Below are 27,998 nucleotides of genomic sequence, written 5' to 3'. Positions count from 1 at the left end.
AGAAGGGTGAGAGAGATGCTCAGTGTTGGGTGGACCTTTCTGCTAACTATCCACTGAGTTTTACTAATCCTGAAACACAGACTTCAGAAATCTTTGCTGTAGCAAATATGCTTCAAACTGGCCAGCAAGTTCAGAAGTTATTAGGAAGGAAGTTGATACAGACAGATGGAGAAAGAGACAGAGCACACATATGTTCCACTTCCTTCAAATTTTCCTCTAGAGTGACAGCAAAATTTAGAAATTTCCAACAGCTATGCAGAATGAAAAGTAAAGCTACTATTGCTGTTAGTATTTTTTGTTAAAAATGTGATTTATGCAAAAGTACTGCCTAGTAAGTGGGCTGTTGCTGGATTTGGACAAGCAATACAGCTATCATTGAAGTGAGTGACAGACTTTCATTTGACCGAAAAGACAGAGTTTTTGCCTTTTCTTCCGCCTCTACCTTGTTTGCTGTTTCATACTGACTAGCTATTAGGGGTTGTTAAAGGGCTGAGCTTGTTTAAAGTTTTCAGTTTGAGTGGCTTAGTCGTGATTTGGATGTGTCAGAGCTGTGAGCAGGCTGGAGATACCTGCCTGGGCTCCTGTGTATGGACTCATGCTGCTTTCTGTGATTAGTAACAAGTGAATTGTGGGGTACTGAGATCCTGCATGATGGACTAGAGTTCTTGACTGAATACCGAGAAGGAAGCTCTCTATGGGAGACATGCTTATTGCTTCAGTTATGGTGGAGCACCCAGCTGAGATGCAGTGCTCATATCATACCAGCCCTCCGCAACTTGCAGCGTGGTGACGGACATGGTGCCCTGTTTCACCTTCAGGCTTGTCTTTGTGAGTAGTGAAATGGTTACATGAGACCTATTTATTTGCCATTAGAGAGGGATCTCTTCCTAATACAAGCTAGTGCAGGGTTTTTTTTCAGTTTGATTGTCTAATTAATGCTGTAGTTTCTAGCCTATTAGTGCCCACATAGGGTGCATCGTGTTGCTTTAATTACATTGGCATCACCAGCTTGTCAAGCGCGCTCTTCCAGCTCGGGGTTATGGCACATGAATGTACCGCTGGGCGCTCAGATACAGATCCGATGCTGCAGCACATTTTCAGGATGGTTGAAGAAGGTGTATCCCTGACTGTGAATGGAAAACATGATGTTATGGATGGGAAACATGATGTCCCATCCATTATTACCCTGTAGAGATTTCAAGTAGCTCTTACTTAAAACATGTTTCACTTCCAAAGCATCAGACAGGGTTAACTGTAAGCTGCAGATAAAATATATTTCTAATTAATATGTTTGCAAACAGAAACAAATACATATTGAAGGTGTCCAAACATACTGTGTGCAGAGATAAACAAAAATCTGTATTGTTTTATAGATGTGCCCTTGAATTGTAAATTGTTTAGTCACACGAGGCAGTGTACAGCTTGAAACATGACTACCGGTTAAACGGGGCGTTTTGCATGCAGTGTTGGGAAGGCTGGCTACTTAGCAATTCCTTCAGCTTTTATTAATTTCCTCCAGCAGTAAGTGATATATTGCTGCAGTCTTTCTAAACAAGTGCGTAGAAGATTAATAGTATTGATAATTATCAATATGGTTCCAGAAACACACAGGTGTGTAGATCTAACTCCCCTTATAAATCCTGGCTCATGTTATACGTCGCGAAGGAAATTGCTGTGTACTTATTAGTAACTCTCTCCTCCTTGGGGAAATAGCTGCATTATGTTGTTTTCTTCGCTGTAGGTTCGGACCAGTATTTTAGAGGAGCATGAAAAATGGGGGGAAAAAAGTGTCTTGCTTTAAAGCAAGTAACATTCCTGTACCTCAAAGTCTGGTCTTGAAACTAGCAAGTGCACATAACTTGAGGCCAGCTTCCACCCAAACAGGACAGGGATCCATTGCCAACCCTGAAACAGGCAAGGCCTGCCACACAGCAAGTCATTGGCAAAGAGAATGGTGCAACTTCCATGCCGCAATTCCCCATAAATATAAAGATATGAAGTATGTTTGTAATCACCTGTGCAATTTGCATAGGTCCTGCAGACTTCAACGCCTACTGAAACTGTTTGGTCTCAGACTAATCTATTTACCTGCCATAAACATCTCTCTTAAAGAGTTTGGAGATAAATGTTATGAATAGCAAGTTAATGAAAAGAATAATTAAATCTCTTACCTTATGGTAAGAAAGCTATAGGTGCCCAACTTTTGGGAGGAAATATTCAGGATGGCAAACAGCTACTCAGTGAAGTTTTATGTTTAGGAATATCCTGCCAACAGATAGTATTTTTCTTAAATAATGTGTTCAAATTTATTTCTGTTCATTGGGCTTTGATTTTGTTGCTGGGTTTTTGCTTTGTTTTGGTTTTTTGTTTTTTTTTTGTGTGTTTTTTGTTTTTTTTTCCTTTAAAGTAGAGCGTGTTCAGAGCAGATGCTGAAGCAGATACAAATTTGCTACAAATTTGCCAGGGATTTCCCCAGTTTCTGGCAGAAGGAGAGCAAAAGGACGCTTACCTGGCCAACTGTAAGTTTATGCTTCAAATAGCAAGGGATGGGAGAATTTCACCAGAATCACCATACGGTTGTTCAGATGCTTTTAAAATAATGTATTTTGATGTATTTATCTGAAATGTAGAAGGAGATATTTGGCATCTGCCAAGCTATAAAATTTCATCTTAAATGATTTCACCTTAGTGCAGTTCTGTGTAAGTACAATTATTAATAGCGTTATCGATTCCAGCTGCTTTATGCATGTAATGTATAATCCCAACCCCCTTATTTGTAAATATGTATAAAAAGGTGTGTGATTACATGCCTTTACATGTATATATGTGGATGGATGTAAACCCATACACAGACCTTTGCAATATATAATCTGTAAGATTTCAGTTGGCTTACAACATCCGAGTAAGCTCAAAATCATGGTTCAAAGATTACATCAAGATAGATAAAAATTGGTATCCATTTCACTTCTCATTTCAGTTATTGTCACATAGATTGGCCCTTGTAGTGTCATTTCCTATTCCTGTTACAGACTGTAATGAGTATCTGGAACAAAGATAATACATCTCTCTTACAACCTGGAGCCTGGAATCTTGTGAGCTGATGGGTTGACAGGAGGAATGCATTATTCAGGTGTTAGTCTCATTAAACAAGTTCAGCAGATGAGGTCAGGGTATTAGTCAAAATGAAGATTTTAAGTATTAAGCATGATTAGCGTGTTTTATTTTCATATGTCAATGCAGAACCTTGAGCTTTCAGCTGCTGCAGCCACTTGTTGAAAATTAGCACTATTTACATTTTTAATGAAATTGGCTAAACCCTTAGATTTCATTAGCTGTAGGTTACAGCGCGTTGGCTTCCATGGAGATGTAGCTGTACCCAGAAGTAACTGGATTTCTGATAGCTGCAAAAATATGAGTTATTTTAGCTGCTATGCAATGGCATTCCTTATCTTCTCAAGGCACTCTGGAAGTGTTATTCTCCCCAAAATAACTAGTTTTATGGTACATAAAAAAGATCTGGGATGCTTCTTCAGGCATTTATACCCCACTGAGATGACTTAAACTTCCCCTGTGGCACTGTTACCGACACTGCATCTTCTGCTTCCCTGACCCTGGTCCTGTTCCTCCACCTGCTTTTCAGTCCCGCATCAGACACACAGCAACAGTGGCACTCATGGGGCTCTGGGTGCCTGGCTTTGTAGGACTTATTTCACAGCATAAATGCTGCTGAATGAGAAATCTTTCCAGAAAGGTCTGCAGCCTATTTGCAAAGCTCACTGCCATAGCTAGACATTTCTGAGCTCAGCCTCCATTGCACCATATCGAGCACAGCCAAATTGTGTTTGCAGTCCAGTTATAACGTAAAGGTGAATAATTACATCAGGCTGTTACTAAAATACATCCCAATTACATGTTTTGGCCAGTGAGTTACTATGCCAACATGTCAATAACTATAATGTATGTTGTAATAATAGACATTGTTTGTTTTGTTCTGTCATTAGATTCAGCAATCTTTCATTGCTCATGTCAACCGTGACTGTCATGAACACCTTTAATTATCTTAACTTATGGAATTAACTTTCAGCCAACTGGAAGGGAATTTTTCAAACCACTGGCCCGCTGAAAGACCATATGCTAATTCCTTAGTCCTCCATCAGGTCTCTAAAATGTATGCTAACAGGCAGCAGGACTGAAATCATGCGGGTCCTGCTCACAAGCTGTGATTACAGCCTGACTTGGTAAGTGCTCTTGGAACGAACCCAATTTTTTGGTTTGTAGTACCACAGATGGTTTTGTTACATTAGGTTTAGAAACGGCTGCTGTAAATAATTTTTATTCAGATAAGGGCACAACCTCAAAATACATGATAGTAACCATGTGAATCAAGCAGCACAACAACAGAAGAGAGTTAAACAACTCATCACTAATCATCAATAAATGCAGGTAATCCTGCTAGTACTTATGCTTTCTTTGGAAAAAAGTGTTAGGTAACGCATGCCATAATCCAGAGAATCTCAACGTGTCACCAAGTGTCCTTCAATACATTCATGCTAAACATTTGGCTTGTAATACCAAATTAAACCAGAAAATCTTGGGAGCAGCATGATGCTCTCTGCATTAACACTGGCATAGATGCAATAGAAAGCTGAAGGGTGCAACATGGGCACATAGTTGGAATGTGTGCTGTGGCAGCTGGTACCCGAGTGGGAGTCCTGTGCAACTGTTCTGCAGCAAGGCCTTGTATGAAGTGAACCAGAAATCCTACAAGGGTGGCAATTTTGATAAAGCATTAGGAGACTTTGCTGAGGTTGAGTATGAATAGTGGTGACAAACCATCAGAAGAGTAAGTACACATGGCCATGGTCACCACTCTCTGCAGAACTAGAAAATGATCCACAAAGAGAAGACACAGACCAGTGTGGGTCCCTTTCCTCTGTGTTATTTATTGCACTTAAAAATCATGAAAACTGTGGGATTTTTTCAAAAAGAAAGGTTATTCAGTGGGTTGAGCTCTCTATACGGGCTTTTAGCTATATAAAAGTAGGAAGGCTATAGTTAAATCTTACACCTCACTTTGAAATCTAGCTCAGACTTGGACTTAAAGACATGAAATGTCATTTCCTCTTTGTTATTGACCCATTTTGCCAAGGCAGTAATGTATACTGCGTGAGCTGTACTACCTTAGGCAAAGCAAAGTGAACTAAGCTATATCAGCTTTTGGCAGCTCTGAGCATCAGTATAATTTTCCTCGAGGTCTGAGAATGTCGCAGGGTAAAATGTTTGTAGGGATATAAATGCTAAAACAAACCACGCTGACAAAATATCTAAGATCTATTACATGTCTTTTCAAAGATAGGAAAAAAACAGAAATGTAAGGAACTCATAAAAGCTATAATGGAAAAAAATTACATAGTAGAAGACTTAGTGATTTCATCTTGTGTTGCTCTCTTAAATGTCCATGAGCCTGTAGGCAGGCAGACTTATGCTCTGAGAGTATCATAAGAAATAGAAGGCCAAAAAGTAAATCACTGTGTTTTTAAAATAGATGATGCTTTTGCTCCTGCACATCACTCTGTAAATCCTTTTTTGCACAACTGATGTATTTTTGTCAGCAAATATATTCAAGAGCAAATACTTGGTGAATATTTTACACATTTTTAACAGGTTTAGCTGGTTTGGGCAGGAGTAATAATGTCAGTTTGCATGTTATTGAGCACAAAATACTCTATTTTTTTTTTTTTTTTTTTTTTAATACCTGAAAACAGAAAGATGTTTTTCAATGACAGATGTGCTTTGTTGTGTTTGGAGAAGTCCACCCAGCTGCATAGAGAAAAACTCTACATATGTGCAGCAAAGCTGTTCTGTTTGCCAAGCAGCTACTCCTCCACTGCTCCAAGGGTAGAAAGTAGGATGCACCAATGCTGTGCATGAAAGATAGTGAGAATCTAAGAAGTATCAGCAACATAGCGATTGCATTTCTGCCTCTAGATCAAATGCATCTAAGTTTTGTCTTTTCCTTTGCAAAATAAGTGTAATCTTTTGTCCTGGATGTAGTGTACAGCAGCATGGAGGTTCACATCTAGCAATCCCAGCAAGGCTTCAAGACCCTTGTCATGTTTTTATCTGATGTCTCCTTTCTGATTCACTTCATATTCCCTCTTGCAGTTTGTCTGGTGTGGTAGAAGGTGTTGCTTAATATTCCTGTCTCTGTGAGTTGCAAATACCTGGAATTCCTCTTCCAGAGGTCAGGATGAAGCTGGGGACCCATGGCTGCATACCACAGGCAGAGCACATGCTCTGCACTGTGAGGGATGCTGAGGGCTAGTTGTTAAGGTCTTCTAGCAAAATCTTCCAGAGAGTGCAAATCCACAGCACATCCTGACACAAAAGAGCAAAACAGGTTTCATTACTGTACTTGTATGCAGAGGACAAGTGAAATACGCTCTGGTTTCTGTTAAGATGATCATGTTTAGACGGTTGAGGTGTGCTTTCCATGTGCAAAACCTGGAAGTCAGACTAGCGAGCAGGATTACAGGCTTTCGGACCATACCTGCCTGAGAATTTATTTCACTAGCTCCTCAACATGTATGGGCTGGATCCTCCAGTCACACCAGTAGTCCAGTGGCAAGTAACAGCTGCCAAGAGCTTACTCATCTGTCTCCATTTTTATTTACCAAATTTGCATGTAAATGTTTTAATGTGAACAGTCTTTACAGTTTCCAACGTTTAAGCAAAGCATAAAGGTTCCTGACAGAGAACATGTATTGAGCTGTTCACAAGTAATCAGTTTTTAAAAGTTCCTGAATACTGATTTCTGTAGAAAATTGACAAGCAGCAAGACTATCATATTGGATATATAGCATGGATTTTAATGTGTCTCAAGCTAATTATTCACATGATAGGCAATAATGGCCCCAAATAAGCAGCTGCAAAGGGTCTTTAGCCTGCTCTTAAAACATGAGGGAAAGCCTTTTATTTGCTCTGTTTCCCTTTTTTATTTGTCTCTTCTTCCACTAATCTGAAAATGTACATTTTATATGAAAATGCTGCGTTAAATGGTTCCCATGAAACAACCTTGTTTACTTGTTAATTGCACCATTAATGGGGTGGAGGGTGGTTTTTTGACCATTAAAAGTAGCATCTGAGCATCTGGCTCCCAGTGGTAACTATAATTACATATTTTATTCCATTCTTGCAGTGTCTGTCCTTTAGGCTGGCTGGTGAAGGATAGGACAGATTTGAATCTCCCTTTGTAAAAGCAGATCTTGGATCCCTTTTTCTCTCAAAAATACAACTAGAAAAGGTGGTGGAGGCTTTTCCCCTCGATCACCGTTACATGAGGTTTGAATTCACTCAGGACATGGGAGTTTTGCACGTGGTCCCCCCCTCAACTGGGAGTAAATCCATCTCCCCACTGCCAGATGTTCCCTGCAAGAGGGGAGAGCACCAGGACGCTCTCCACAATTTTCCTAAATGCATTGCCATGCTTGTGGGAAGGAGTGGGGAGGAAAATTCACTGCACTGGAAGGTGCACACCTGGGAGTATGTCTTATGGTTAAATATTTAAGGTGCTCAGCTGGAGGGAATAAGGTACCAGTTCAAATCCTTTTTTAACCTTTCAAAGAGGTGGAAAGAGATAGTGTGGGGGAAGCTAAGTGTTGTGTTATTATTGCCTTAATGTGCAAAAATGGGATGAGGCACAAAATTCCTCAGGTTTGCAAGGTTAATTTAAAAAGAAAAAAGGCTCTGATTTTTTTTTTTTGCAGAATTTCAGTGGAATTTCAACTAGACCAGTATCATCATCATTTCAGGTAGGATGTGATTGGAGAGCCAGTATTAATTGAGAGTCTAAAGCCATGGAATGATCTTCCTGTTCATCCAATGCTGAGGGGTGGTTGTGTTTTGTCTTTACCTTCTGTACTGTGCAGTTCGGCACAGACCAAACAAGTATCCCTTGCAGCTTTGGAGCAGAAGTAGATGCCATCGTCAGCCCTTGGCCACCTCCCGCTGCAGGAACCCACTTCCACAACCACATCACTCTCCTTTTCCTCTCCCACTCAGTATCAAGGAGACGTGTCTACAGTGATGGGAGACTGGCCCCAAGTGCAGGATAATTAAAGTCCCATCAGCCAACCTTAATTTTCTGTGTACCATCCATAGTTCTTTTACAGACCAATTGACTGAGTAAAACCTGAGCAAGATAATTTAATAGTATTAATAACGCTGCAGCAATCTAATTAGGGCCTAAATGAGTTAGGTACTGAGTTTCACTTGGAATTTTATATTTCTTTCATCTTGCTTCCCCAGCCTGCATGTCATTATGCCATGCACGCCAGACATGATGAGAAAATTACTGTACCATTGATGCTGATTCTTCAAAAAGGGAAAACCAGGACCAAATAATTTGACTAGAAAATACTGGTCTTTGAATCAGCTTGGGAATTAGGAGGATAAATAAACTAAAGCATTTTGAGTTGGCAGGCACTTCAAGATAAATGCTATCCAAATTACACATATGCCGTTTGGTACATCTCTAGTTATTACCCTTTCCATTTTGAAGGACGTATATTGGATTTGGTAGAAGTATTCCTTTTTCCCAATCCTAAACAACAGGGAAAAAAACAAACAACTCCACCAAACATTATTAGATCATAATCAGAGATAAACAAGCATAAGGGGCTAATCCTTTTCTCGAAATTTGGGTAAGGTCAACTCATGCCTGTGCCATGAGAAATAGTTTGGAAAAGGATGTTTTACTGAGTTCAGCCACCAGGACTTTATTCATAGCCAGAAGTGTGACAGCCCCCGAGTGTCCCTTTGCAGAAGTTTGAATGAGTCGCAGCATTTTGTGGTGTTTCACTGTTTTCTAGCATTATAGGTTGAGGTTTCCAGGAGCTTGGCTCACAGAGGGGACAGCAAGCTGGTGTGTAAGCCTACGGGACATTCTTCCTGGTGTCTTTTTTGGATATGCAGATGCTGAGTGCTGGGCAGATGCTGCATCTAGCCCTAAGGGGCATTCTTTGGATGAAATGTCACATGAGAGGGGAATGGCAGGAGTTTTCTCAACCTTGAGAATGCATGGGTTTAGGTTCTTCTGAGTTAAGCATGTAAATGTTTTGCTTTCTGCCCAGCATGGCTAAATGTGTTCTGGTTTTGTTTGGGGATTCTTGTTTGGCCTATTAGTTAAATGACACATTTAAACTAATATAAATATCCAATGAAGGAGGGTGATCCTCTCCTAGAATATTTAGATTTGTAGCTGGAATCAAAGAAAGAGTTTCTGACTTAGCAGGTTTGTTTGTAAAGATGAACTGAGATGGTATGTGTAAAAGTGTTTCTGCGTAGCTCTTATTTTGAGCGCTGTGCGTCCTTTGTGCCTCACGGCTGCTGAGGCAAAGTACTTATCACCTTGCTTGTATAATCAGCTTTCAGGCACTGCTGTGGGTGAAGTCTACTGTGTTGCTCATTGGTAAAAGATGTCTGATGCTTTCAGTTCTGTCAGTCACTGTCAATATCAAATCATTGATCTTTCCTCTCCACAGATACCTGAGAAGAATATTTATTGAAACATTTGCAAAAGTAAAAAGTAGCTGTTTCTGAGGTTCAATCTAGAAGAAATTAGTTTCTCTGAGTAATGCAAAAGTACTTGTCTGAATCGAGGATGGCCGCAAACCTTCATGGCAGGGAGCTGCCTTTTGTTACGGCCATTAATTCCATCTTTATCAGGCCAAGCCAGGGGACTTTGAAGAACCACATTTGCCCTGTACTGAGCAGAGAGTTCCTTGGTGATTCTCACGGAGCATCCTAGTGGGCAAGGTTCTGGCTAAGGGGTCTGCCAGAAGTGCAGGTATTGAGCCAGGAAAATGATGGTGCTTCCTGAGAGTGGGATAAGGCACCTACTAAATGGGTTTGCAGGACTTCTGACACTGGTAGACTTCAACATTGGCGGGTTAATTGTCTGTGGTCTATGCAGTATGAGCCAGTACTTGGAGTAAAAAGAGGTTATTATTTTTCATAATCTCAGCACCACATCAGTTAGAACTTCCCCCCCCCCCCCCAAAAAAAAAAAGAGTGTTAACAGTGTTAGCCATTTTTAGGGTAAATTCTCTCTGATAGCTGTGCCTCTTAAGTAACCTGCTGGTGATTTCAAGGTGATTTATAGCACTATTAAACACCAGTCCATCATTCCTCACTGAAAGCAAGCTCTGGCTGAAATCAGTGGGAGTGTCACTTGATTAAGGCATTCCAGGCTGGTTCTACAGTGAGCTGGCATTTTCCCTGTATGAAGCTGTAACCTGATGTGTAAATTATTTAATTCCATGAAACAGGGTTTCCTTTCCTCCCCCGACACTGGATGTCTTTAGAGCACTCTTCAAAAAAAACAAAAAAATCAGATAATTTATGCTCCATAGGTTTTGCCCTGTGCTGGGTTGTAGCAGGAGTTGAAGGACAGCACTTGGAGACCAAATTTTCCCCTAAAAATATCTGTTGTTTGTTGAGGGTAAAAAAATGGCTGCAGCAAAATGAACAGCGATAGACAGTGAGGACTGGTCTTATTAATTTTCAAATGAATAGATGATACTCTGAAATGAAGCCCAGCATGTAAGAATGACAGTGTTGCTCCCCATGTGGGAGATAGTATTTTCTGCATGTGAAATATTAAAAGCACCACGAGCTTAGTCTGTTTTGTGAAATATGGAGAAGGACTATTAGCGTGGATTCCCTTTTGACCAGTTTGACACTGAGATGTGCTGGGAAAGAACTGGGGGGGCACAACCCAAAGGGCAGCATCAGAACACCCCAAACACCCTGTCATTCGCTCCTGGGCTTGGGGCTGATTACAGCTGCTCTCATTCTAAACCACTTACTTAAGGATGAAAAATTGTCTCAGATTACCTCTGCTTTCAGAAGATAGATTTGCTCCAACCTACCAATTTAAATAGATAAGAATTGTGTATTATAAATGCATGTTTGGAAGAACATGCTCTTTTTGTAATTAAATAAAATTACACAGGGATGGAGGATGAATACTGAAGACGTGTGGTCCGTGCCCTTCCATTAGTGAGATGACAACATGAAGCTGTAGTCAGATATAAAAACATTAAAATAATTAATTTTCAATTTTATTTTGTGTCAACAGAAATGTATGATAATAAGCATTTTTGCAAAAATTGTAGATCAAGCATTTTTCTCTAGGGTTTATGCTAAAAATATCCTTGCTTTAATGTAGAACAAATAGCCTTTGGATCTTGTTAAAGATGTCATTATAAGTGCTCAGTGTAAGTTGCTTCTGGCGTCCTTAAAGCAGGTAAGATTGGTAGAAAATGATGACAAATACTAAATGAAAGAGAAAGCAAGATTAGGAAAGGGAAAATGAGGTTTATATGAGGGTTAAGAACTGCTTATTATGAGATCACCAAAAAGGAGTTACAGTGTAGGGAAAAAAAGTGATTTTTTATTTGAAGTTTAAATCATAGTTGATGTAATGTGTTAAGTAAAATATGACACAGATGCTATGCAGATGTTTATACTTGTATCTGAATACCAGCTGTCCTTTACTCTAGCAGCAAAAAACAGTGCCAGGGGACATTTTACCCATGATAGGTAACAGACAGCTGAACATTTGGTATGAGAAGAGCGGAGTGGGTGAAGGCCTCTCCCAGTTCACCTGCAGGGCTTAAAGATGCTTATATGAAATCAGAGTTTTCTTACTAGGAAAAAGTGCAGACAGATGACTGACCTCTGGTATTGCAGGGTAAGCCTCTGCCCCTATGCAGTGAAACACAAGCCAGCTCAGACAGCAGTAGGAACGGATGCAGCTCCAGGGCAGGTCTGAGGCATCTCCCAGCCCTGCACAGGGTGCCAGGCTTCTCCCCCATGGAGCAGCCCTCTCCTCCTCATACAGGAGTAAATGGGACAGCCAGTCCAGCGCCTTCCAAAATCTTTAAGGGAAGTTATTTCCATCACGTGTTCATACAGCAGCTTGCACTGTGGGATCCCTGCCCACACCGGGCTTCCCAGGAGCTGTCATAGCATTGATGAAAGGAAGAAATTGGAGCTGGGTGAGGCTGATCCTGGGGGCATTTTGCTCATTAATAGGTATCTGAACCAGCAGGTGTGAAGATGTGGGTCTGGCTTTATGGGAATGCTATCATGATTTCTTGATGTTTCTGTTTTGTGTTGACAATGAAAAATTGCAAGATTTGGCTGGAAGTCTTTGAGAGGTGATGAGTTTCCATCACCTTTAATTAGAAAGATGTGATTTGCTTGTCCTGTGGTTTATGCACAGGACACTGTCTGCTCTCGCAGCAGTTGCTATGCCGTTACAGCAGAAACACGAAGGGCAGCAGTAGGAGAAACCAAAACAAAAAGTACATAAGGACATTTGACTTCTGTTTATAAAGAAGAAAGATTGGAGGGATTTAAGATAATTAATGCAGCAGAGCAGGAAAACTTAGGAGATTTTGCTTTTCTTCTAAAGTAGCTTTCTTTGAAGTGTCCCAAGGTACCTAAAAACACTCACTTGCTCACACAAACCACATCGTCCCTGGCGACAGGAAGAAGCAGCGCCAGGCTGATGCTCCATCTCGCTGATGAAGTGTTTCTGTGGAACGGCACTGAAAGTAAAGAGAGAAAGCAGCTGTCACGAGGCAGGGGTGAGCTGCAGAGCTCCAGGACCTCATTCTGGGTGCTCTGTGGGGAGCAGGGGTTCCCAGGCTCTGCTGGGGCCATAACACCCCCCATCCCAGCAGAGGTGCTTTGAGAGCAGCTGGAGGTCAGGTTCAGACACTGCTGTCTCTGGGGTTTGGGGGCTGCTGGTTAACGTGCCCTAGTTCTGCCCTGCACAGATTTTAAAAGCTGCTTTGAAGTAGCTGGATTTTGACTTTGATTTTAAAGCCACAAAACGGAAAGAAAATGAAGAGGCGGGAGTGAGCTCAGTTTTAACTTCATTCCAGGGTGCTGAGGTGGAGCTGGGCTCAAACCTGTGCTGCAAGCGCCCAGGTGAAGAGGATGACTCCCGAGCAAGGGGTATAAGGGCAAGCAGAGCCAGGTCCTATTGGAGGAGCTGGGTGGGACCACAGCTTTGGCTCCCATCAGAAGGGGAAGGGGTGCAGTTGTTACCCAGAGCTGAACTACCTCTGTTAAAATCATCATTCTCTTTAAATAGAGTTTTTGTAGTTTCTGGGGATTTTTTTGCATATCCTGAAAATGCACAGTTCCTGCACTGCTCAGAATGCAGTGATTTGTTTGTGGCAAGCAGAAACTGTTGGGATTTTTTGCCTCCCTCACCCTGTAGGCTCTGCTCTTGTCTTAAGACTGTTCTGTCAATTCCATGCAGGCAGTGAAATTGAAATAAGTTACAGTATGAGGTGAAACACCTTCTTTACATTGCCTGGTCAAGCCAGTGGAGTAGCTTTGCATCCTTATCTGTAGTTTGGCTTATCTTGCTGTTATCAGTTGAAGGGATTTTAGTTGATATTTTGCAGAAGGCTCTGTTAACTATGTGTTATTGACATATTCTTAGCTTAAAGTCATTAGCATGTTAAAGCCCTGGATTTAGAAACTAATTACAAAACATTAATAGCTAAGCCCTAAAAGCTAAGTCATGCAAATATAGCTATCTGTAAAGTTGAACATACAAAAACTGTTTGAACTGCTGACTTAGTAACTAGAGTCTAAAAGCAATCTGTAAGGTGGCAATAAATCTGAGCACAATCCTCCCCAATTGTTTTCTAATGTGTCCATGAAATTAATGGCACAGTTATGAAAGTCGTACCAGGGAACGTGGCCATTTTTTTTCCCCAAGTAGGTTAATTATCACTAATGTAATTATTTTTGTACTGATTTTTATTTTAATCAAACACTGCACAGAACAATTTAGTTCAGAACAAATAGCTCATTATAGAAATGTTTGTGGTGGTGAGAAATAAAGCGGCAGTGTTCAAATTATATACACATATTGAGTTACTTTATTCATTAAAATGAACAATTATGATGGGCCTTATGAGACAGACTAAGCATTTCTTGTTAATGTTTGTTCTGTAGTGAACATAATGAGAGTTTATATTGGAAACAGATCCCATCCTTCTAGCTCGAGGCATTTATGAACTGGGCAATACGTAGGAGTTGGGACAGCTTGAGGAAAATAAGAATTAGAGTTAACCCCTAACTGAGACAGTTCATTGCTCTGTGGTTGTGGGGAAGGAAGGCACTGGATCTGGAAGGGAGCTTTTTGTTTTCTTTTTTGTTTGTTTGTTTGTTTTTTCAGTTTTGAGTTTTTCCTCTGTACTGTAGTGGTAGGGCAAAACAGTGCACGAGTTCAACATAGTGGAGCCAAGTACCATGAAGCAGGGCCAACTTTGAAGTTTATCGTTAGCACAGTTACCCTCTGTGCGCTATTTCTATGTATGACTGAAATGGAAAGTTCTACATAAAAGCAACTTTTGTATTAATTGCAAAAGACCTGTCTGATGATTTATGAAATTGTTTACTTACTGCTTTCTAGATTATGATTAACATTTTCATAATCACTTTTTGATTCTGGGTTAAGAGTTTATTATATTTGCTTATAGAAATGTAGGATTTATAAATACATAGCACTCTTCCTCTGTGGCTCTCAGAGATTTTTATAGGTCTTTGTTACAAACATAAATGGCAGTACCTCCAGCTCATAGGTGGGCAAATGGAAGAAAAAACATAGGTGAAGTGCCTTGCCCAAGTTGATCAAACTGGCCTGGGGGCAGTGTCAGCAAAACAGCATGGACCTCCTTAGTGCTGGGTCTGCCCTGCCTCTAGTTAACCTTTTAATCTGTGTTTTTAGTAGATGTGGTTTAGTTGTGAATCTTGGCAGGCAAGACTGTTTGTGCTTTGAAACAATGGGTTTGGAAATCGTCATTCTCAAAACCATTTTCACTTTTGTTGCGTCTCTCCCTTAAAAACAAGAAATTTAGACATGTCATGGCAGTCTGTGGCTCCTTTTCCTGTGGTTTTTGTCTCCAAATGCTGCTCAGATATTCCTGCTGCTGGTTTGCCATCAGTGAGATCTTGGGTAGGCATGGAAGTGGGCTGCACCATGGCTACCTTCCTGTGGAAGAAGCGACTAAGCCACTGCTGCACTTCCTGCTCCTGAGAGAAACGCTCTGTTATTTTAGTTTTGTTGAAAGTCCTCTTACAGTAGTAGTGAAGAAAAGTTATCCTTGCTGATTATCAGAGTTTTATGATCCTGATCTTGAAACTCTGAACTCAGCAAGAACTTTAAGTAAGCAGTTTCCAGGTCATAGTGACTAAAAAAGTCATTGAATTTGAGGAGGTTTAGATCTAAGTAAATGAAAGAAGTGGCTGAAGATAACAATTACTTGCTGCAATAGAAGTCTTTGTTAGATCCAGGTTCTCAAAAGCTAAGTTATTTCAAGGAAACTGCAGTAAAAATGGAAGAAGGAGGGAGGGGAAAGCAAGGACAGGAAAAAGTACATCAGGCACAATTATTCAATCCTAAAGCAGCCAAATGCACAGATTAACATTTTATTAGGTTTGTTTGCATTCTGAAAGAAGTGATGAAACAATTATTCATTTCAAAGGCAATTTTTTGTCAGGAATATTATTTTCTGGGTGGAGAAAGTGTCTCTAGTTTGATTCTCATCTCTCAGCACCAGGCTCTTGTGCCAGGTAGATTATCAGACAGGCAGTTTTCATCATTAATTTTCTCTCCAGAAGCAGCAGAACGCTGCAAATCTTTCTGACGGCAGTGATGCAGAATTGGCTTGGCATCATCCCAGGAGACGAGAAAAAGGACTTTCCATAATTCTGCCTGATCTTCTATTTATCTCTTTACACACAGTATCTGTGCAGAGTGAAGTACCTTTAGGGTGTCCCAACTACCCAGCGATGCCATGGAATGCAATTGAGACTATGGAAATTCATCCTTTTGTAGTCGTAAGGAGGGGGCGGGGGAATGATAACATTAATAATTCTGTGGTTCTGTGAGATAGTAGCCTGCAGAAAATTGATGAAAATCCTTTCATCACTTGCAGACTGGATTGAAATCCACACAGTTAAGATGCCTTTCTCAATTCATTTCAATGCATGCTGTGAAAAGGGCATCAAGTAACTTCTGTGTTTAATAGTTATGATGAAAAATAAATAATCTGGACTGGATCTATGTGTCTTGCTTTCTAGCTGTGCAAGCCCTGGTAAGTTATAGTTACCCTGTACCAGTCTATCTGTTAAGAAGGTGAGATACAAGTCAGCGATGGAGTAAAAGAAGCAGCAAACTGTTGGTCAGTGGGTTTCTAAAGCAATTGTTATGAAATTTTTACCCCTGTTTTATGGGTCAGAAATCTTGGCACTGGTCCTCTTTGCTCGCTACCTCTTTGGTTTTCTTTCCGGCTAAGGTCATTTGTTGTGCCTCTGCAGCAAGTAAGTTACTCAGAACATGCCAGCTTACAGCAGCTCTCTTGCGAGGCATGCACGCAACCTAGGAATTCAACTTCAGGTTTGTAAAGGGTTTGCTAACCTTCAGTCGGAGCAATGACAGAGGCAGGCATAGAAATGGATTTCCAGGCTTCTTCTGCATGCTCTTCCAGTAAGACAAAACTACCATTTACCAGTGCAGTTAAGCAAGTCTTTTTACTCTCCTTTATCATCCTTTGGTTTCTGTAAGCTACATAGCTTCAGCTCAGCACAGTATGAAAGAAGACTTCATGGATATTCAAATTTTTTTTCAGAATAAGTTGTGAATATTGAAGGTTAATGAAGTTTCGCAAGCAGTGGCAGACCTCTAGAATATCTGTTATTGAGGGATTATTTTTATAGCACTCACAGCAGAGACTCTTGGTGGTATAATATTTGAGCAGATGTGACTTTAGGGGTTTTTTTAATTCTATGAAATGAAGATGATACAGAATCTGCTTTGAATTAAATTAGGAAAGTTCAACTTAATCCTTCAATTTAAGACTTGCAAACCTCACTCTTCCTGTATACATTAATAATCAAGGCAGCTGATTCAAGAATCTCTTCTTAGAATTTTTTACTTGTAGGGAAAATAGCGGAGCTTGTAAGCGTTTAAGTAACCTAAAGAAATAATAGCTGAAATTTTGTTTTTAATAACACTTGCATCTATCCCAGGATATCATCAGGTTTTATATTTGGAAAAGCCACACACACACCAGCCACACGAACACCAGCTATTGGAGCTACTGACATTTTCTGGGGGAATTCAATGCTAAACCTCGCTTCTTCTTGGAAACTGGCTTTAGATTAGAATATTTAGAAATTCTTTGAGTTTAATTTTCTGCACAATTTGGGGCCTTTGTTGCACATACTTTGGAGTTCAGGGTTCTTGAGACTGCAGAACAAGTGAGACTTGCCATTTATTTAATATAATAGTTTATAATTTGCATTCCCAGAGGCATGTCTGGCCTTTCAAAAGCAGAATGTGACTTTGAAGTTAAATATTATTTAATTATTACATTTTTCATTGATGACTATTTTTATTGTCCTTCATATTTCTTACATGGCTTGTTTTGCAGATCTTGCCACATTCTCACTGATTCCATGCCCTATATAAGACATATTTCCACCTAATTTAAAGTATTAACCTGATCAGTAGTAGTTCCAAGAAGGAAGATATATTATTGTGGTCTTGGTAAGAAGCTTCAAGCTCTTAGATGCATGGAAATCAGTCCTGTGAATGTAACTGCTGCCTTCCCTCAAGCCATTGCAGTTTTCTTACAGTTTTCACGAAACAAGAGGTTAGCACACTAGTGTATTATCTGATGTTGTGTGTCATTCCATCAGAATTAGCTACTAATAAAAATGGAAAATGAAGGCACCAAATACAGTCATGCATTAGAGTCCCATGTGAAGACTGTGGGGTTCCTGCTGCTTTTCCTGGAGTCTACCACATATAAAGTTTATACTTTTGGCTTTTCTCTGTTGTAGGTTCCCCCTTGGTCCTCCTTTTTTCCATTCCCACCCCAGCTGACTGACAATAATGTCTAAATAACCAGCCTCTTCCTATTTCACATACCTTGCAGATTGATGAAATGCAGTGGGGCAAAGGCGTGCGTGAAGTCCCGTCCTCGGTCTGCAGCCTGCCTTGCAAGCCAGGAGAGAGGAAGAAGATGGTGAAGGGGATGCCATGCTGCTGGCACTGTGAGCTCTGTGATGGCTATCAGTACCAGGCTGACGAGGTGACATGTCTGCTCTGCTCATACAGCGAGCGGCCCAACGAGAACCGAACAGGATGCCGTTCAATACCCATTGTCAAGCTGGAGTGGCACTCACCCTGGGCTGTGATACCTGTCTTCTTAGCTATGCTGGGAATTATTGCCACCATTTTTGTCATGGCAACATTCATCAGATATAACGACACTCCCATTGTCCGCGCTTCTGGGAGGGAACTCAGCTACGTCCTGTTAACAGGGATATTTCTGTGCTACATAATCACATTTCTGATGATTGCCAAACCAAACGTTGCAGTGTGCTCCTTCCGGCGTATCTTCCTGGGCTTGGGGATGTGCATCAGCTATGCAGCCCTGTTAACTAAAACAAACCGCATCTACCGCATATTTGAACAGGGCAAAAAGTCTGTGACTGCACCTCGGCTTATCAGCCCCACATCGCAGCTGGCGATCACGTCAAGTTTGATATCTGTTCAGCTTCTAGGTGTCTTTATTTGGTTTGCAGTTGACCCACCCAACATCATCATAGATTATGATGAGCAGAAAACTATGAACCCTGATCAAGCCAGAGGAGTTCTCAAATGTGACATTACGGATCTACAAATCATTTGTTCCTTGGGTTATAGCATTCTTCTAATGGTTACATGTACTGTGTATGCCATCAAGACTCGGGGTGTCCCAGAGAATTTTAATGAAGCTAAACCCATTGGATTCACTATGTACACTACCTGTATAGTATGGCTTGCCTTCATTCCAATATTTTTTGGCACTGCCCAGTCAGCTGAAAAGGTAGGTGAAGATGAACAAACATACATCTGGTACAAGAGGACTGATAACAGTTATAAACTACGTACTGATGGTCAGCTTTACATAGATTTTAAAATGGGCTATCCAGTTAGTTTGTGAGTAAGACATGATATATATATAGCACTTTTCTCCTTCTCCAGTTAGCTGGTGGGCTATTCATTTGATAAACTGGCAAATGATCAATAACAATCACATTAACCATGAGTTTTAGTGTTGCATATGTTTCAGTTTTGTCATTTCAGTAGGGTGAGAATTAGCTGTCATATTGTCCAGAAAGAAGCATCCCTTAGCTAAATAATTTTTAATAGGAGGTGTAAGCAAAAAAAGAGTCAAAAAGTACTCAAATATACTCCTGTGCTTCTGGAGTTCAGCACTGAGGGCAGCGCATAGCCTGATGAGTGAGTTCTCTGCTTCACAGGCGGTAGCCTCATTTACACCACAGGGTCCTGAGCTCTGGGTGCTGAAACCAGACTGACACTGAATTCAACATGGGTTATTTTTAAACTAACGCAGGTAAACTTACTGAATGATTCATGGCAAGGGTGTAGCCAGTCCTGGAGTGAATGCCAGGTCACTTCTGTTTATAAGTGAGGTCCACTTAAGCCTATGGCATTCCTTCACCAAAAGCCAGCCCAAAATGTTACACATAAGTGACTTAAGAAAAAGCATCCAGATATTAGGTTCTAATCCATTAGTTAAATTGTTAAGAAAATGAATTAATGTAAAGTGCTGTCAAACTCAATTAACAGATTTCCATTGGCTTTGAGAGACTTCAGGTGTTGCAGGGGAATCTATGGTGTGTCAGTCACGGAGCTCCAGTGGGCACTGATCCCATCCTGTGCTCTCAGCTGCTCCAGCACTGGCAGCTGAGGAAATGAGGTGGGCAGCTTAGGAAAATACACCCTGGCAATCGGAGATATGCATATGAAGAGATGCTTTGGGCTTTGCCACCCACAGAAATCAGGTTTAAAGTGCTTTTTGTAAATACACAATATCAGCCCTGCAGGGACCAGCAGTTAGCTGGGGTCCTAATCCAGCATGCTGCAGTGGGTGCTGTGGTAGTTTAGGTACAAATGTGAACAGCATCTCTCTTGTCTTGCACAAAGCAATAAGGAGAAAGTCACACTCTTCTTCTTTTTATGTTTATTGGTGGGGATGGGGACCTTGGAGAAAGCACACTATAATAAACAGCAAGAAGACATTGTGATCATTTCCCTAAACGTTGTTGGAAAGTCTGTTGGCAAGAAAAGACTTTTCAGTCTGCAGTATTTAAAAAAAGGAGAACCTTAGTTGTGCTGTGTGTTTTGAGTGAACAGTAGTCAAGTGGACCTGCTATTATGATGTGTAGGGCTAAATCACTGTGAGTGACTGAGCATTACAACTTCAGGTACCTCCTGGGTCTCAGGAGGTTGCTGCCCAAGTGGCTTCAGCTAACGCTCAGTGATAGAGATCTCTCTGGACCTACTTCTTTCTGAATCTTGTCTGAAGATAGCTGCAATTTAAGAGTGTTTTGGCAAATACCTGCAAGCCTAGCCTTTAGGGAGAAGTGAAAGTCTTAGGCTGTCCTGAACTGTTGTCATAATGGTTTTTTACCCTCTCCAGGCCTCATCCCATCTACTTTTCCAGCCCAGAGGAAACCACTGCCATGTCTCCTCACCTGGGGCATACTCTGGCTGAATTTAGGCATCATTGGCCTCACCTCAAATGCTCTCTGACAGATTTTGCATGGATTTAGTACTGTACAGTCAGTTATCCCCACTTACTGAGCACAAGCTCCCCTGTGCCAGAAAGAGTTTTGACTTCTTGCTCCCTCTTTTCCACCTCTGTCTTCATTTAATATTTGTTCTTTAACACGAGACTTGAGCAAGCTCACCGCTGCGGATAAAATTATTGCATGTTTTAAATGAGTGAGCAAATGTCAGATCCCAGCTAACATCTCATTTTATGCCAGGGGCATAATTTCCAAACATGTACTGTTAAACTTACAGGCTATTGAAGTACAATTGCAGGACAGCGATATCATTCGGGAAAGTCTGATTTGGCTACAAGCCTGTTCCATAGGAAGATGCCTGCATCAGAGCTTTGTTCTCTGCTATTCAGGAAGTGGTGTACAGAAATTGCAATTGTTTTGGCCCCAGTTCACTGGTGGTAGAGGGGGTCACTCAGGTGGAAGCAGAGGTTGTAGAGGTTTTCATGTATCATCTCACTTCTGCAATGGGCTTTACAAGCAGCCACTGCATCCCTAAAGGGAATTAATTTCAATTGAAAAAGAGGTCTGCCAAGCCTTACAATTGCTTCAAACATCTCTGTTCTCCCTGTTGAGGGAGAGATAAGAAACAGCATAAGCAGCTTTAAACACAGTTGGGCCCATTTGTAACTTTGGTCTGGAGCAGGGGGTACAGTGCAGCTTTTGTGCTCCCTGCCTGGGAATGCCTTAGGCCTGCAGGTGACCAAGATGAAGTGCTTTAAATTGTTGTCTGCAAAGATTTAACCAGATGATAGAAAGACCCAAAGAATTTCAAAGGCTGCTGCCAGCATTCAAGATCATTTCATAGCAAAAACTATGGTTTCCATGTAGTCATAGAGCTGAATTACCCTGTACTTCTTTGAAAGTGTAAGATTCTTGTACAAATGTGTGTAGGAGAGCAAAAGAAATGATGATTAATTCGGTTTCACACAGAGCACAGAAGAGGAAACTGGGCAACAGAAACAACTTTTCTCTTTGCTGTGCTCCTGCTGCTTGGTGCGCCCACAGAAGGGGTGTGCTGGGGTTAAGGGACTCTACTACCTGCTGATTGTCACAGCCCAAGCTCTTCCAATGCTGCTGAGACTGACTGCAGTCCCTGGGACTGAAAGCTGCTGTGTTTTGACCAGCACTGCCCCATGTTGGGTAGCACATTTGACCCAGGCACAGTGCCAGAACTGAGCTCTCCATCAATGGCTTTGCTGGGGCTCTTTCCCCCTTCTGCTCTACACAGAGACGGAGCTGCAGTGGCTTTCCTGCTTTGCTTTCTTCTCTGTCTCTCCTTTTTGAGCAAGGGAGAGGTGATTGTGCTTTTTTTTGTGATTGCTAGCGATTTCCTGTCAGGTATTTTCTCTGGAAAATATTGTGCTAAGCTTAGCCACCCAGGTCGTTGCTGAAATGGAAATTGCACCTGCTGAAAGTCTCATGCAACACAATCTTTTAAACTGAGAAATGGTGTTATATATAACATTGTGAATTTCATTGTATGGATTTATTTTATCAATAAATACAAGCATAATGTTGTTTGGTAGAAAGCATATTGAAAATACCTACCTTGTTCAGTGTAGAAAATAGCAGCAACAGGAAAAAAAAGAAGTATGCTGCAAGTAATTCATAAAAGGCAAATAATTCAAGCAGTAGCATTTGCAGCAGACTGGAGGGAAGTAGCATGGTTTGACGAAGGCCAGATATCAGAGTTTGTGCTACAGATTGAAGATAAAACATGAGGAGTATGGGAGTTGGCACATGGAAAAAGTGGATTCTCAAACTTCTTACAGCTTGCATTTACTCAGTCAGTTTCTTTGTCCATTATCAAAAAACTCTTAAAACACATGGTCAGTTATAATTTATAGGGTTGGTTTGGTAATGCAGCATGTTGTTTCCTGTGTGCAATATGGTCCTTACCAGGTTTCACCATTCCTTGAGTTTCATTGGCTTTAATGCAATGGTCATGTAGCCATTGCTCCAAGCATGGGCATTGTTGCTGTTGTCTGGGGTTTGGGGGTTCTGTTTTGGGGTGAGGTGGGTTTTTTTGTGTTTTCCTATAACTATTAGTGTGTATTCTAAAATGCTGGTGTAATCTTTGAGTACCAGGACAAGGTACTGGGGACTGGAATCATGCATTGCTTAGAAAGATCCTAACTTCAGTATGTATTTGGTAGAAAGCCACTAAATATGGAGAGGAGTCCCTACAGAAAAGAAAGTTTCACTTACTGTTCAGCTCTGAGCAGCTCCTAACTATCAAAACCATCATCAGCTGAAGTCAGTGGGTTTTGGGGGTTGAGGACTGGGGACGGTGTGAATCCCTGTCAATGTCCAGATCCTGCTTTGGTGTTGCTCAGCTTGTTAACCCGAACGTTTGTAGGGGGACTGTAGGCATGAAATGCTACTTTTTATGGTCCTGGAGTAATTGTTTTTGACAACAAAACTGTTTTAAATTCTCTGTGGATGTGTGGGTATCTTATCAGAAGCAAAGTGGCCTCAAAGAGCTGTTAAACCAATTATAGGAGTCATAGCTCCACGGCAGAGTCAATACAAAGTGGCACTTGAAAAGAGCACAGATTGCTCGGTAAGGTCAGGCAAAGCACGGCTAAATCAATAAGCCACATTGAGTCAAAATTTTAGAGTATGGAAGTAAAAGGATGGGAAGGTATGCAGGTGGTGTGGGAATGCGTCCTGGGGGAAGCTGTGCCTCACACCCTGCCCTGTGCTATCCTGCACTGGAGATTGATTAGTCCCTGCAGCCTCTTGGCTGGTTGTTCATTCACCTTTACTTTGATTATCTGATTTCTAACTCATTTCCAGAGGCAGGGCAGTGCAGCAGGGGATTGCCAGGGCTAGCATTTTGGGGCCAAGTCTCCATGCTCTGTCCCTGCATGCAGCACAGTGACCTCTGCATGCTCCACCTTACACAGTGCCTCACACAGGCTGAGGATGCTGCCGTGGGGATGCTGCGTTAGCTCCTTCCATGGGAAGGCTGTTCCATGGCAGTGTACTTCTGTTGAGTTTCAGGAGATGTATTTGGATTAACCTGGTTTCATGAAGTCACATTTTTATTTCATGGCGTTTTTTATTGTTTTCCTTTTAGACAGTGCAAAGGGCACCAGGATGGCAGAGCATGGGATGTGCTCTGACACATTTTGGAAACACCACTTAACAGGTGGCAGTAGCAGTTTGCTGGTTTGCTGTTAGTCTCTCTTGTAATGTAAATATTTTAAAAACTGACGTAAATATTTTATAAATAGTTTAGTTTGAAATATTATGTAAATGTTTGAAAATTATTTCCGGAGGCAATACTTTCATGGTAAAAGCGAGCTGAAGGGAAAGAAGCATCTGTAGTTAAATCAATGTGATATATGGAGAGCCGTTCAGATACTGGTTTACTTTTTCTGTACATAAAAGTCTATTTATTATTAAACCAATACTTTTTAACACTTCTCATTACCATGTTTTCTAACCTGTGTTGTGTGACACAGCTGTAGTCATGATTAAGTGAATATTGAAATGTAGCTGATACAGGTGGATAGAAGTACACCTCCCAGGGCTGTGCATGGCATCCTCAGGCCGTACCTTCAGCAGCAATACAGACAGAAACTCACCTTCATTGTCCTCCAGTGGAGCCACCATGAAGCAGCTCTATCCATAAGGCTGGCTGTGCACAGCATGGCCCCAGGGTCCTGCTCGCCAGCATTTGGTGCCAAGTGGCAAGATCAGGCAGCAGATCCCTGTGGAGCCTGGCGGCAAAGCCTAGAGAGCATTATCCTTCCTGGAGCTGCTCCATCCCTCTCCTCCTTGCTGACAGGAGAATCTCCTAGGAAAGTAGCTGAGCTAAAACACATATCCCAAATTCAAAGGAGCTTTTAGAAATAATCTCTTCTATTAAAAAAGTCTGCACAGGAAGGATGCAATAGGAGACAATGGAAATATTGAATTTTGCTACATTATTGGTGGTATGCAGAGATTAATGGGGCAGGAGGAATTGCTGGTGGGTTTGTGTTAAATAACCTTGGTTAGTGTGGGTTTTTTTCTTGTCTGGGTATTCTCCCTTTCTTCTAACAGTGTTTAGCTCTAATTAGGAAAGACTATGAGCTCACAAGCTATTTTCCTCTCCTACAGTTATTTAGTATTACTATATATATGGTAATACTAAATATATATACACACACACATTGCAGCTTAAATTGAATTTCCTGAATCCCTAGAATGTAATACTGAAAAATTAGGTCCCTTTAATGGCAAACCTGAACATCAATCTGCTTTATGTAGCAGAAATGCCAGAATCCCTTTGGGCATTGCCCAAGACCTCTCACTGCTTTGCATTGCAGTACATTACATTTGGAGTTCTCCTCAGACTGATGGCAGCACGTGTTAGCACGTGCAGGTGTGTGGTTCCCATGAGTGTGCTCTTCCCCTTTTGAAGGAGGTGTGCAATTTGGAATGTTACCAGAGCTATAACCAGGAAATTAAAAGAAATCATTGTCTCTGCAGGTTTGGAGTCCGTATCTGTACTCTTTAACTATGTTCAAATATAGTTGTGTATGGTGAATATTCCCCAAAGATATTTTCTTGAGTTATGTCATTGAACTAATATAGAGGGATGTGCCATCATTATATTTTTTATGTTTCACAGAGATTTTATTGCCTTGAGGCTGTGATTACTTTTATTTAGTAATGGCTAAGATTAAAATAATACATTTCTGGATATATTTACAAGCTAGTAATAACTGTCAACGTGCTCTTGAATATATTCTCCAAATGGGATTTTTCTTGAATTATTTTCAGGACATTTTTCAAATAAAAAAAATGTATAGTCTTAACTGTGAGTGATGATGTTTTCTCAGCCAGTGTGGTCCTCCTGGTTGGGAGCTTTATTCATCCCGGAATGAAGAGAAATGGGGAAAAGCTGATCATACACTCGTTTTCTTACATTAGCTTATTTTTGCATCCAAACTGCATGAACCTTTGGTTGCAGGGGTTTGTTTTAATGTAATACAACCATTATAAAGTTTGAAGTCCTTAATCCCATCAACACTTCCACCTTCCTTCTTGTGTCTCTATTTTCTAATGCCCATTTTATTCAAATCCATAAATAGGGTAAATCGGGCATATTTGGAAGCAACATTTTACTTATTGTGTGGAATGTTACATAAATACTGTTATTTGAAGACATATGCAAAGTGGATTCTTATTCAGATTAAATAATGTCACATTAAGATGGTAGCACTTCAGAATATATTCTATTTTCTGGTGAAACTAGGTTACCCTTCAATTCTCTGTAACACAAATACCAATTAACCAGGTGGGACACACATTTATTTTCTCCCTTGGGAAGACTTGAGATGACAGTTGCTATAGCAACTTTACATATGTGGATTGGAGTTATGAGGATTTTAATGCAACATTTGTTGGAGTTTTATATGTTGAACAGTGGAGAAAATCAGGCTTTTTGGCTAACAGGGAAAGTGACTTTCAATTTTCCATGATTTGGGGCTTATTTAAAGCAACATTCTAATTTAAAGCTTTCATTTAAAGCAGCATTCTAGTAATAGTACCTGCGTGAAACTCGTTAACCACAAATACTAATTTTTTTCATTGATGTCATTTCAGTTCACTCATTGCTTCGTTATCTTAGGGATCTGCATGTTCAGAACATGCTGAAGTTCCTAATTTTATCCAGCCTCAAGATTGTATCCCCAAGGAAACCATGGAATATAAGGATCTATCATTAGAGTTGTCCTGAGACAAGCCTGAACTGAAAAGCAGCTTCACTTAATTTCATTTAAGGATCTCCAGGCTGGAGCTGTGAGGTCTGGACATCCCCCAAGGACAGACTATACAGAAATGCCCTGTTCAGTACAGTATTGGGCTATTCACAGTGAGTACACAGCTTTTCATTTGAAGTGAGGGGAAAATTGAGTGTTCTTTGAAATCTAGAAATGAAATAATCAGTAAATCTTTTGGGGTAATGACCTTTGTTACAGAAGTTATCCTGGTGGCTTGTATTTTCATCAGGATAAATAAGAGCACTACTGCAAAAGTATATGAGAAGCCTTGTGAATAACTTTGAGGGTCTATAGAGTTTCAGAGTTAATTTCTGTAGAACTAATCAAAACTCTTAAACACATAATTCTTGGTAAAGTTCTCAATAAGATCTATTTAATTATTTCTTGCAATCATTTCATCTTCCAGATGGAAAGGGATGCTGTTACTAGTCAAAAAATAGCACAAAAAGCTTCTAACGTGTCACTGCTACTAATGGTTTAACCCTAAAATGAAAAGTCAATATTTACATACATATCATTGAAGCAGTAAGTGGTACAGGAATTTTGAGTTCCCGAGCCACATTCTTGTTGTCTCTCCCTGGTGCTTTGGTGGGAGGTTTCTTCCCTAAACAAACAGGCACTCGAGGACCTGCTGCTTATTGAATATAGCTGGCTTAAGGAAGGCTTTTAGCAGCTGCTTTTAAGAACTCCTAAGGGAGAGTATAACTCAGAAAAAATCCAGTGTTACTGACTGGATTGCTTTGGAGGTTTTACTTACCGCTTCAGGGAGTAGATGTCCTCATCAGGAATACCTGCCCCATCTCCCCAACATAATAAGCTGCTGTAAAAAAATCTGGGGGGGAAGGAAAGCAAAGGGGGCTGGGTGGGGTTTGTGCCAGACCCTGACACTTTGGCATGGTGAAGAGAAATGTGGTTATTTGTCACTTCTGTTTGACATGACAGAAAATGGCTTGGGGTCATGAACAGAGAGATAAATTGGTAGACCAGTTGGTAGACCATTTGATGCCAGAAAGGGTGGGAGATTGGTACTTCCAGTGCTGTACTCTCCCTTCTGCAGTCAAGGCTGGAGGATGATGGAATGTTGGCTGCTTGGGTTGGTGATTTAGGGGTTGCTGTGACATGATATTGTACCTGCTCCCTTGGAGGACAAGCATGACTTGTTGGCAGGAGATGGATCGGATGAAGGCTGTTCAGCTCTGAGATTCATGAGGAGATGCGCAATGAAAGCTAGATTTACTTCAGGGTGGTGGCTGTATTTTTAAGAAAACTTGAAGCTGCTTTACTTTGTGGCTATGCAGGATGTGCCTGAGGCAATATCTCTAGAAGAGACAGGCTGTTTTATAATTTCATTGCCTTATCTCAAGCTTTAAATGTACCTTCCCGCTTGCCATGGGAGAGTTGTGCATGGAAAGTGAGGAGCGTGGGTTTGTGTTTCTGCATGGCTGCCTATGCCTGACAAGTCAGCCTGTCTCCTGTGCTGCA

General features: G+C 40.9%; 1 protein-coding gene across 9 annotated transcripts in view; it reads left to right on the top strand.

Moving 5' to 3' along the window:
* GRM7 (glutamate metabotropic receptor 7) overlaps window positions 1–27,998 on the top strand; it is a 297,928-nt gene that overhangs the window by 209,914 nt on the left and 60,016 nt on the right. For 8 of the 9 annotated variants that reach the window (XM_061455687.1, XM_061455686.1, XM_061455681.1 and 5 more), the window contains one exon: window positions 18,036–18,971. The exons of the other annotated variant lie outside the window; for it this stretch is intronic. In XM_061455687.1, the coding sequence (XP_061311671.1) occupies window positions 18,036–18,971 (936 nt within the window). The remainder of the gene's footprint in view (window positions 1–18,035; window positions 18,972–27,998) is intronic. 9 annotated transcript variants of the gene reach the window in all.

This window comes from Pezoporus flaviventris, unplaced genomic scaffold (genome assembly GCF_033815535.1).
Source record: "Pezoporus flaviventris isolate CSIRO_AGI_PZ_B2104156 unplaced genomic scaffold, CSIRO_AGI_Pfla_v1 ptg000021l, whole genome shotgun sequence".
In the NCBI taxonomy this organism is placed as follows: domain Eukaryota; kingdom Metazoa; phylum Chordata; class Aves; order Psittaciformes; family Psittacidae; genus Pezoporus; species Pezoporus flaviventris.
This window is presented reverse-complemented; position numbering and strand designations above follow the sequence as displayed.